The sequence below is a fragment of the Octopus bimaculoides genome, chromosome 13 (assembly GCF_001194135.2).
Source record: "Octopus bimaculoides isolate UCB-OBI-ISO-001 chromosome 13, ASM119413v2, whole genome shotgun sequence".
NCBI classification, from domain to species: Eukaryota; Metazoa; Mollusca; class Cephalopoda; order Octopoda; family Octopodidae; genus Octopus; species Octopus bimaculoides.
Genome location: NC_068993.1, coordinates 61,592,390 through 61,604,155, shown reverse-complemented (window position 1 = coordinate 61,604,155; position 11,766 = coordinate 61,592,390). Strand labels below are relative to the sequence as shown.

The 11,766-nt window shown below is 35.1% G+C and overlaps 2 protein-coding genes across 8 annotated transcripts in view; both read right to left on the bottom strand.

The window, feature by feature from the left end:
• Window positions 1-7,070, bottom strand: part of LOC106880858 (organic cation transporter protein) — a 10,780-nt gene extending 3,710 nt beyond the window's left edge. For 2 of the 3 annotated variants that reach the window (XM_014931004.2, XM_052972540.1), the window contains exons 1-6: window positions 5,189-7,070; window positions 4,375-4,748; window positions 3,730-3,833; window positions 2,198-2,352; window positions 951-1,122; window positions 249-536 (exon numbers count right to left, since the gene is read on the bottom strand). In XM_014931004.2, coding sequence (XP_014786490.1) covers window positions 249-536; window positions 951-1,122; window positions 2,198-2,352; window positions 3,730-3,833; window positions 4,375-4,748; window positions 5,189-5,222 — 1,127 coding nt within the window. In that variant the 5' untranslated portion in view covers window positions 5,223-7,070. Of the gene's footprint in view, window positions 1-248; window positions 537-950; window positions 1,123-2,197; window positions 2,353-3,729; window positions 3,834-4,374; window positions 4,749-5,043; window positions 5,151-5,188 lie in introns of those variants that run through there. The other variant, XM_052972539.1, reaches the window with a different exon arrangement.
• A 108-nt stretch (window positions 7,071-7,178) lies between these two features.
• The window catches only part of LOC106880857 (organic cation transporter protein), a 16,727-nt gene continuing 12,139 nt past the window's right edge, over window positions 7,179-11,766 (bottom strand). For 4 of the 5 annotated variants that reach the window (XM_052972537.1, XM_014930997.2, XM_014931001.2 and 1 more), the window contains 6 exons: window positions 11,376-11,530; window positions 9,829-10,000; window positions 8,884-9,177; window positions 8,538-8,752; window positions 8,282-8,390; window positions 7,179-7,463 (listed from right to left, as the gene is read on the bottom strand). In XM_052972537.1, the coding sequence (XP_052828497.1) occupies window positions 7,256-7,463; window positions 8,282-8,390; window positions 8,538-8,752; window positions 8,884-9,177; window positions 9,829-10,000; window positions 11,376-11,530 (1,153 nt within the window). In that variant the 3' untranslated portion in view covers window positions 7,179-7,255. The remainder of the gene's footprint in view (window positions 7,464-8,281; window positions 8,391-8,537; window positions 8,753-8,883; window positions 9,178-9,828; window positions 10,001-11,375; window positions 11,531-11,766) is intronic. The other variant, XM_052972538.1, reaches the window with a different exon arrangement.

The window sequence follows — 11,766 nt, the reverse complement described above, 5'->3', positions numbered from 1 at the left end:
GTGTGTGTGTGTGTGTGTGTGTGTGTGTGTGTGAATGGATGATGGTATGTTTGTACGAAAATATGTATGTAATTATGTACATGTATTTATGTATGTATGTATTAGCGATAGCTTCCGAAATTGGTTATATATAAAGACTGGCTAATGTTTAGGTCGATGTATTTACTACAATATAACCAGAGGTGTTACAGTAGACTATTTAGCTAAGCATTTACTATAATTTTTAACTAACAAGATAAAATATTTACCAGTTAAACCAAATGTTTGTAGAAATCATCGCACTTCGCGGCCTTTTTAATAAATCAATTGCTGTTTTCTGCTTTTTAGGAATTCTTTGCTTTTTTCCTAAATTCTTATTTCCCACAACTTCCGCATCAAATTTGGACTTGCCGTCAGCTTTCCTTTGAAGTTCCTGAATCAGATTTACCATATCCTCGTTGTCTTTTCCATTTAATTTTGCTATCCTGTTGAAGGATTTTTCAGCTTCTGTGAATCTCTCTTTATTAAGAAGCCATCTAGGAGATTCAGGAAGATATCTGCCGAATAAGAATCATTTACAGACAATGAGGTAATCTAGCATTCTTGGAAAAATTGAAATCGAAATTATAAAATATTTAGTTTAAATAGATAATATAATTCGTTTTAGTATCAAGTTAAGCAGTGATGAAATTCGTAGAAAACCTTGTGAAGCTGTAAACTATATAGTTTGCGTGTCTTTTTGGTTGGGTCTGACTAAGAGTGTGTGAGCGTTCGCATGTGCAGTAGGCATCTTTGTCTGTATGTACATATGGAATGCAATTTTGGTATAAGGAAGTCAAACCCTTCATACGGGTAGGATTTACATGCATTTCTACGATAAGGTAACACGGATAATTAACTTTAGGAAGCTGTAAATACGTTTAAACATTATTCAACTAGATTATCGTTAAAACATGCGAAGATATACTTACTTCAATGCAATAATGAATATCATAATGTGTGGAAACCATGAAGCATACAATAGATGCTGCCATTTACGTAGTAAATACGCCACACCGCCTAAGATTATTTCTCCAACAGCGAATGTTCCATGAAAAGCAAAATTCAAACGCATTTTGTAATTTTGAGTGACACATTCTATCACTGTAATAAAGGGAAAATATTACGCTGGTATTTCTGTTTGTCATTTATGTCAATTTAATTGTATAACAAACAAATACTGATTCATATTTTAGCTTCAAATTTTTCAACAAGACCAGCAAATTCAGAGATAGGTCCCGAAGCGATAAAAGGTAAAGTCGACCCTAGCAGAATCTGAACTCAGAACGTGATGACCCACAAAACGCCAGGAAGCATTTTGCCTGGGGAGCTAACTATCCTGCCAGCTGGCTGCCTTAGAACTGCCTTCTCATATTAGGTGAAGTCCTTACATGGCATACCTTATTTATTTACTTGCCTAACACTTCAAACATTTCGTATAACTGTTTTCAGTAATTACTTATGCGCCATTTCATTTTGATTCCAATTCGGATCTGATTCAGTTTTATCCCTCCAGCTCCGATTGTATATAAAGGAGGACAGGTCGCTATACATCTTAACAGAATCATGATTTTGTGAAGAGCAGGACAGTTGATATCAGAAAACCTAATGTGAGGTATATTTATGTTTTCCACTTGGTTTCTGTTATGCTTCTGAAGTCAATAAACTAGTTAAGTATGTCGACCCCAGTGCTTGACTGGTACACTTAATTTATCATCTTCCATAGGACGGAAGGCCAAGTCAACCTCGGCGGAAATTGAACTCAGAGCGTAAAGAAGGACGAAAAATCCGTTATGCTTTTTTTCCAGAGTGCTAACAACACTTTCAGATGGCCGCCTTGGTGATGATGATGATGATGATGATGATGATGATGATATCAAACTCCGAAAGGATGAAAGATGAAGTCGACCTCGGCGGAATTTGAACTTATAACAAAAATACGATACGTTCTAAAACCCAAACAGTTGAAACATTAAAGTGACAGCAGAACCAACAAAAAAAATACCATCAACTAGATATATCAGACGGAGTTCTACGCCCTTTTCTCAAAAGACAATGATGCACCTCTCAAGAACACGAAGGTGCACTCTGTAGTGTGGGAGACTTTTGCATGGAACTTTTAAAATGCAGGATAGCGAATAACGAATAGTTAGCATAAGAAGAATGTTAAAACACTTACAAATGGTGTATAAGATTATGTAGGTGCCTCCAATTCCGAATCCTTCCAAAAAGTACATAACGACGAACACGATATAATTTGGTGCATTTATTTTGGTTAAACTGCAACAAATGTAAACTATTTCTCCAACGCAGTAGGTTTTATATCGGCCGAATCTGCCAAAAATAAAATCATTGAGACAAAATACGGTTCTAAATTTTGTGAACGAAGCATCTTGTATTTTTTTACTTGTCAAAGCTTCCGTTCTATTTATGTCAAATTATTAAGCTACTCCCAGGTACTTCTCTCTTGTTCTGTCATTATTCCTCACAAACAAACAAACAAACTCTCTCTCTCTCTCTCTCTCTCTCTCTCTCTCTCTCTCTCTCTCTCTCTCCCTCTCTCTACAAATGTATAAACATACACGCATATTTACATGTGTGCGTGTGTGTGTGTAAGCCATCAAAGAATATATATGTATATTATTATATACATATACATATATACATATATATGTATTATTATTATATACATAAACATATATATATATACATATGTATATGTATTTATATATATATGCATACATGCGTATGTATGTGTGTATATATATGTGTATATATATATATATATATATGTGTATGTATATATGTACATATATACAACGTTCTATAAAAAAAAGTTTCAGGACAAGTTATGTTTCATAAAAAAAATTACTTATGTACCTAAATTTTAACGTTCTCTCCTTCGAAATAGTCACCTTGCGCAGCAATACACCGGTACCAGCATTCCTGCCACTTTTAGAATTCGACCTGGAAGTCGTTTACCGAAAGCGAGTCCAGAACTTTCTGCTATTCTCTCTGGATCAAAGCAACGGAGTTAAAACAGCGACATTTGAACTGCATTCTCATCTTGAGGAAGAGATGGAAGTCTGCAGGTGTTAAATCTGGCGAACAGGACGGGTGCGGAAGTGATACCATGTTACTTTTGGTGAGAAACTCATGAGTGAGGAGATTTAGGTGACAAGGGTGCAATTCGTCGTGAAGAAACCAGTTCTTTGCAATCCACAGATCCGATCACTTTCGTCCCAGTAGAACCTTCGATTGACGGTATGGTCTCGGGGTGAGAATTCTACTCAATACTACATTTCCGAGGGTGACACTCGTGACAAGTCTTCCAGGGACGTTCTTCCTCTTTTGAAGCACTCATGCCACTTGAAACATTGCGTACAACCTATTGCCTCGTTGCTGCAAGCATGCCGAAGCATGCTCAATGTCTTTGTAGCAGACTTCCTAAGTTTAACGCAAAATTTCACGTAGGCACTTTGTTCCTGTCCTTGGACAAAATCAAATTCTACAGCATACACGTGATCACAAAAACACAAATTTCACAACTTGCAAAGTAAACATATGACTGTCACGCAGCATACTGCCTCATGAAGGTCGCTACTAGCTTTCACTGCGCTGCCATCTGTTGGCGCACTACAGAACTAGTCCGGGAGCGGTTTTTGATACCACCTATCATATTCTTATACACAGCTAACTTTTAACACTTACCTGTCTGAAAATATACCAAAGACTAAATTTCCAAGAAGGACACCCGCAAACGTTGCAGACACTGCAATATTTTTCAGCCATTCTTTGTCACAAACCAACTCAAACTGAAGAAAAAGAGAAAACATTTAAAAAGTAGTTGTTCATTAGACATAGACAACAAATTATATACAACAGCTATAAATATTACAGGCAAAAACACAACTGAAATAAGTGTGAATTTGTCTCACTTCTAGAATACCATTCGATAAAATCAATATTTACATACCTATACACACATACACGCGCGCGCGCTCATACACAGACACACACGCACAGACACGCACACACAAGCACATATATATATATATATATATATATATATATACTCACTTCTACCTTGTTGATAACTCTTCAACAATTTAGTCATCTCTTTTCTGATGAGGATACTTCAAAAAAAATTTCTTACACCATTCATCATTATTTCAATTTGCAAACTTTTAAGATCATTCTGCAGAAATTTGTCTTTATGTACATTACAAGACAGATACTTATTTTCGATATCTACGTGGATTGCTAGAGAGACAGCTCTCCGTTCTATTGGTCGTAGAATAATACATAATTATATGATAAACAACAACTTTAATCCATGAAGTTAGCATTACTTACCTCAGATACAATAGATGACAAATCTTCAGTGTAGAACTTTCGACCATGGTTGCAGGATTCCTTCGTAGAATTACTTGTGGGTAAGACATAGAATCCTTCTTCAGAAACCAGGTTATACACGGAACATTTCTCGTCTTTGACAGTTACATCATTTAAGAATTCATCCAAGGAAATATTTGATGGAATCATGGATTCATTGAAGTTTGCAGGATAGCAAGCAAATGGAACCGTCTCCCTTATAAAAACCATAGCTAAACCTCCAAGAGCATCGATTATTACAAATATTAAAACAAAAATAGTGAGTATCTTTTGAAATAACCCATATCCGCCACATGATTTTAATATTTTCTCCGTAATTTCAGATGTAGACAAATCTAAATTTGAAAACAAATCAAAATTTATTTTGACAACAAATTTCTAAGACAGTACCATCGAATATTATGTTTAAAAAGTTTAAACTATGAGTAACGAATAGGAGTAAATTGATAGGACTATAAACATTTAATATATGTAGAAAATGCTGTTACCTCAAACGATAACATAAAAGTGATTAGAAAAGTTAGTATATACGCCATCAAACACACACGCCGCACACACACACACACACACTCACACATAGATAGATAGATAGATAGATAGATAGATAGATAGATAGATAGATAGACATACCTATATACACATGTTTGTGTGTGTGTGTGTGTGTGTGTGTGTGTGTGTGTGTGTGTGTGTGTGTGTGTGTGTGTGTGTGTGTGTGTGTGTGTGTGTGTGTGTGTGTGAAAGATAACAAGCTGAAAAGAAAAATGAGTGTTCAGACCTTTGAATTCTTGAGTAGCAGGTTCTTCGTTCATTTTGTTTTGAAACAGCCTGGTTTATTCGCTCATAGGTACAAGTCTTCCTCTTATTAAGTGCGCAGCACAGAATCTCGGAAGGAAGTATTTATGACAGCTGCTTCTAGCATGTAATAGCGCTTTCGTTTTAAGATATAAAGTGACGCTAATTTGATATGTGTGTGAAGCAATATATATATATATATATGTATATGCGAGTAAAAATAAATACAAAAAAAGGGGTTTTGTATGATTGTGTATAGAGGAATATATTATTTTGTTTAAAAGAGTTCCAACACTGTCTGTTTTTTATGTTTTATTTATATTCCTGCAAAACCAATGTGGGATATAGAATATGGAATATACAATATATAATATAATATACAATATATAATATAAAATAAAAATGGATGGTACAATTAAATAAAGTATTGAATGTCTTATTGAATATATGGAATATGTCTTATTGAATAGATGAAATATTGAGTGTTCAATATAAAAGATTAAATATATAAAGGCGAATACGTATTTTCTATACCTTGTGGTATTTCATCATGGCCGGTAAAGTCTGTCATATTGGCGGAATTATAATGGTGAAAATTACCGCTCCAGCTGGTGTAGGAAATTATGTAATGCATATATAGCATGTCAGTGAAACTCAAGAGATATTCATATTGTCTGCTGCCCTATTCCTACTATCATATTGCACCAGAGCCTTATGGTCCCTTGCTAAACCTAAAAATCGTCCTATAAACTGTGCATCACTCTATAACCAAGCATCAACTCCTCTCAGAAAGACTCCTACTTCCATTGTTCACACAGTTAAAAAGAAAAACCCTCCTCACCAAAAATCTGAAAGAAATAATTTCCTCCATCATATTGAACCTTTCTCCCTTCCCCCACAAGCATATCTTACCTGCAGTCGTATTTCTCCAAATCTATCGTTACTTGCCTTTGACAACTTCGACGAAGAAGCATTGCGATGTGGTGAGTCCATCGTTCTTGTGTCCTCGGCCGTCTGTAGAGACCAGCTAGCTACCGTCAGCTTATTTTGGCGATAATGATAATAAAATACAATGATGTATATATGCATTGTCCATAAGTTCCGGCAGATACATACCTGAATGTACTAATCGCTTCTGTATTTCGTTATGGGAGAACAACTTATCCTTTCAAAGAGGTTGCCATGTGCACAGGAAACAGCGAGAGTCGGATCGATAACAAAGCAGCGATAAGCATATATACATTCGAATCTGCCGGAACGTATTTAGAATGAATCTACACATGATTTAATATAGGTAAGCAGATGTTAGCGCGCATCAGCAATTGTCTGCTGAATTCATAAACAAGAACCACAAACTGTTGGTAGAGTCATTAGAATACAATAGCTTTCGCTGTGGAGACCCAACGGTGTCGAAACATTGAATGTCCCAATGTCCCCTTACGCTAACGAATCGAGTATGCCATGAACAGATACGCATCTAATAGGAGAAATTGTTCTAGAATGAAGAAATACAGCAGCGATTACTTTATTCACGTTCGAACTTGATCTGGCGCAATACCTTATGAAGGAATATATATGCCATCCTGGTTATTGTCCCTGTTCACTACGCATATGACGATCATAATATTATTGTTTTCTACTCTGGGCACAAGGCCCAAAATTTGTGGGGAGGGGGCCAGTCGATTAGGTCGACCCCAGTACGCAAATGGTACTTAATTTATTGACCCCGAAAGGATGAAAGGCAAAGTCGACCTCGGCGGAATTTGAACTCAGAACGTAAAGACAGACGAAATACTGCCAAGTATTTCGTCCGGCGTGCTAACGTTTCTGCCAGCTCACCACCTTGCGATAATGATATTATTACCTGTAATATAATGGAATAAAAATTGAACAGATTATAACCTGTACATTTTTTTAATTTGTACCATGGGAAGACATCAATATAAATGTAATAAATAACTAAATAACAAATATACAAATACAATGAATTTTATACATTTTACGGCATATTCTTCACACTTTGCTCATCTTAAGATACGATGACACAACTCTACAGATTATCCATATCTTCAAATGTTTGAGGTAAACAAGTATCTTTCATGTCAGGAAGTAAGAAGATGAGTAGTCCACCAAGAATGCCCAAGACTCCGTAGACAGTGAGAGGTAACCAGGAACCGAATACGGTGAGTTCAAGAATTAATGGTGCAGTAAGACTGCCAAGTCGAGCAAACGATGAAGACGTACCCACGCCACTGTTGCTGAAATATGATAAAATTAAAAAATATATAATACATGGTTATAGATTTCCTTTTGTTTTTTGTTTTTGTTTTTGTTTTTGTTTTTTTTTTCTTTTGTTTTGTTTTTTTGTTTTTTTTTTTAGAGAGAAATACAACTTCTAGCTTAAGTCCGAATCAAATACGGTGTCAATATTTCTATTTCCCTCGCTTTTTCTTTCCGGCTTCTGTCTCTCTTTCTGAAAGAAATCATCTGTGATCGGATCTGGAAAGAAATGGACTTCACCGGATCTAAAGGTATCCAAGATACGCTTTATGTCATAGCTAGGACCTTCATAGTTGCTGCTACTCCCGGTAAATAGACCTGAGAATCATAGTGGCTAACAGGTGGTTCCAGATATACAAATATATTCCATACATACATACATACATACATACATACATACAGCTGTAAAAATCTGTAAAACTTGCCAGAAGTTTATCATTTAAATATATATGAGCAAGCTTAGATATGCAATTATATAGATGAAAATACATACATAAAACATACAAATCTGTACATATATACATACATAAAACATGCATACCTACAAACAAGAATACTCTATTGTTGATGTTGAAATTCCAATGAAGGAGCCTTGGATCTAGGTTAGAAACCGTTTCTTTCTTTATTGGCAAGAAATCTTGAAATAAACTGAATAATGACATACATACATACATACATACATGCATACATACATACATACCGTACATGTGTATGAGTTTGTATGTGAAGATTCTTAAGTATATTAGAGATTAACTAATGTGATATTCTGTTTCAAACGTCCAACTCTTCTACCTACCGTACAACTGTTGGAAATACTTCTGTTGACGCCAGATAGATACCACCAAATGACGCGGTTGCACCCATCTTTCCGAGAACAGCTAATATGAGGGGAAACCAAGAATTAGCTGCAAAGAAATGTAAGGAAAACGAAAATACGTCAATTTTTCAAATACTATAGATCGTGAAATTTTCTTACCAAATGACATTGCTTTGCAAGCTTCAATGTTTTAATTTCTAACATAGAAAGATTAGTTGGTTGGAAAAATTATTACCTTTTGGCACAAAGTTTGAGACAATACAGTTAATTCCACCAAACACCATGAAGAAAACGATCGGCGTACGATGACCAAACCAGCGAAACGTTAGGTATCCAATAATGCTGGCTGGAATCTCTATTACCACCATCATCAAATAGTTTATGTACTGGTTTCCGGACATATCAACAGAGTTTAGTGTCACTCCGTAGTAAATTATACTGTTGACAAACCTACAATATAAATAGTATAAAAATTAACTAATGATCAACTTAGAACCATTGATAAATCTGTAGTTTTAAGTACGTAAGTGGAAGTTTCCAGAGAAGTCTCTTTCTTTATTGTAACACAATAAAATATTTACCAGTTAAACCAAATTATTGCTGAAATGATCGCTCTTCGAGGTTTTTTTAACAAACCAATTGCTGTGTGGGACTTCTTTTTTAATTTGAGTTTTCCCTTCTTTTCGACATTTATATTTTCCATTACTTCAACATTAAATGTAATTTTACTTTCTGATTCTCTTTGAAGTTCATGAAGAATATGCCCAGTGTTCACGGTGCCTCTTTTATTCGTTCTTGCTATCTTGTTAAAGGTTTTTTCAGCTTCTTCAAACCTTCCTTTGTTAAGCTGCCATCGAGGAGATTCTGGAAGATATCTTTGAATGTAAAAAACATTTTAATGACGATAATCTAGTATTTCTTTTGGGAGTAAAAATGAAGTTTGGAATGATAACAATATAATACAATTTATAATCAAGTTAAAGAAATTAATGGATTTAGCTATAAATATTTGGACGGTATTCGGCATATCTAAGTATTGTGATATGAATATTGTGAAGTTGTTAGCTGCCAGAAACTGGTTTGTTTTCCACCTCTTCATTTCAACTCCATATACAGAGTTAGATGATAGCTCAATATGTCAATATATCGGAAATATAGTTATATGTAATTAAATGTGTGTATGTGTGTGTGTGTGTGAATTTGTACACATGAGTAACTGGTTCTACATATACTTTTCTTACTGTACTCACTGTCACAGATACATGCACGTGAAGTGCGAGTATTTTTCGATCTAATTGTAAATGTGTGTGACTTTAACCAATTATAAGCAACAGTGTGTGGTTTCAAAACAAGCTAATGTGTCTTTGTGCGTCTGTGTTCGTACGGAACGTAATTTCGACATCCTTTAACTGAATACATGAGAAATATGATTACATACATTTATACAATAAACTTTGAACTAACTTATATCAAGGTTATTTAATATCCGAACAGATTAAGGTAACAATCTGCTTAGGTATACCTACATGAGTGCTATAATAAACAGCAGAATGTGTGGGAAACCTGTAACAAACAGTAAATCTTTCCATTCACGAAACACATACGCCATACCAGATACAAGCATTTCTCCAAGAGCAAAGAATCCATGAATAACAAAATTCAAAGGCATTCGATAATTTTTTGTTACACATTCTAGCACTGCAATAGAGAAAAAGTATCATAATGTAATTTCTTGATAATATCAAATGTTTGGGTTTATTACACAACATTAGTAAAAATTCAAATATTATCACATATTTTTTCTTTCATCGAAGAGTGTAGATACTAGAATCGGTAGAGCAACTGCCTATAAATGCAATGCGGTAGAGCAACATCGTATTATAAGCTTTGTGGAACTTAGTTACAACTTCAACAATTTTAATCCCTCCAAAATCGACACTCGCCTTCCCGGAAGTCAATAAGATACCTATTTAATTGATAGTCAACCCTCTCAATGCCTTATGCCAAAATTTGGCAGCTGATTTACAATTTCGATAGAAGGCTTTCTAAAATATTTGGTGAGGGTTATGCATTTTTTTCAAAACGTTCTAAGTTCAAATCATACCTGTGTCGACTAACTGAATAAGTATCGGTAACATACTTGGGTTAGAATATGTGGCCTTTCATCAAATTAAAAATGATAATTTTTTAGGGCATAGCAGTCGATGGCAGAATCAATAAAGTGTCGGACAAGAAAGATAGTTAACCCTTTGCCTGTTCTGTCCATCAAATGTAATAAAGATAGGACATATTTCCTTGGCGTTCATGCATCTTAAATGGTACACATTCCAAATTTGGGACTTATGACACGACATCTTTATATGACTCACAATGGCTAACGAAAAGTCTCAAAATAAGCAAGGACGTTTAGAAAAAAATTACTTTAGAGAGGCAAGTGTTAAATATTCTTTAGTTTTGGGGGTCAATTCTTACATTATTCGGCGTTTCTTCTCGAGTCAGTAAATCGATAAACTATGTATCAACCAAGGATCGTTGTAGATTTAATTGACTATATTCGCTTCTCGAAATTTCAACAAGTTTACTAGTGAGGGAGACTTTTCTCCTCCTCCTCCTCCTCCTCCTCCTCTACTACCACCACCACAATTTTATGCTTTCAATTGTTATGTTTGGAATTTCATAAGAGTTGGGGTTGCGTCAAAAGAAAAGCTGTCTCCTCTGGCCTTTCAAAATTCTTTGCCATGCCGTTGTGATAAACTTGAAGAAATATATCTGCCGTTGGATGGTCTTTACAAAGGACACAGCTGGATCCAGAATAAAAGAGTAGAGAACTGTTTTGTCTCCGTGAGTCTCAATAAAGCGCTGTTGTCAGCACTCCTTGTCCGTAAAGCTTCTTTCCAGCTGGAAATCTCGATAACAATGATAGACCAAAGGTTTTATAAATTATCCATAATCACTTCATAAAAGATTTCACCCCAAACACCACAATAGCTACTAAATACGCCAACAACATCGACGTTCATCTGCTGAAACAAAACCAAATCGTCTTTGCATATAAGGATTTTGAACCACTTACGAAGGGTATATATTATCGGATATGTGCCTGCCTCGCCAAATCCTTCCATGAAGTACATAATTGCAAATACAGCATAATTTGGTGAATGTATTCTGATTAAAAGGGCACACATGAATACAATTTCTCCGATTAAGAACGTTTTGAAGCGGCCGAATCTGTAAAATATAGAAACATTGGGTCTAAATATTGCTTCTGCATTTTGTTCTTGATGTTTAATTTTCTATAAGAGACGCAAAGCAGAAGTAACAAGGGGAAATGAGGATTAATAGAAAGGGGTTGTGAAATTGGCTCCAATAGAGTAAATGAATGAAAAATAAAAGAAATTCTTTATCTTGAGAAGAGGAGGTTAAAACAGGGAAAAGAAACATAGAAACACACACAAATATATATA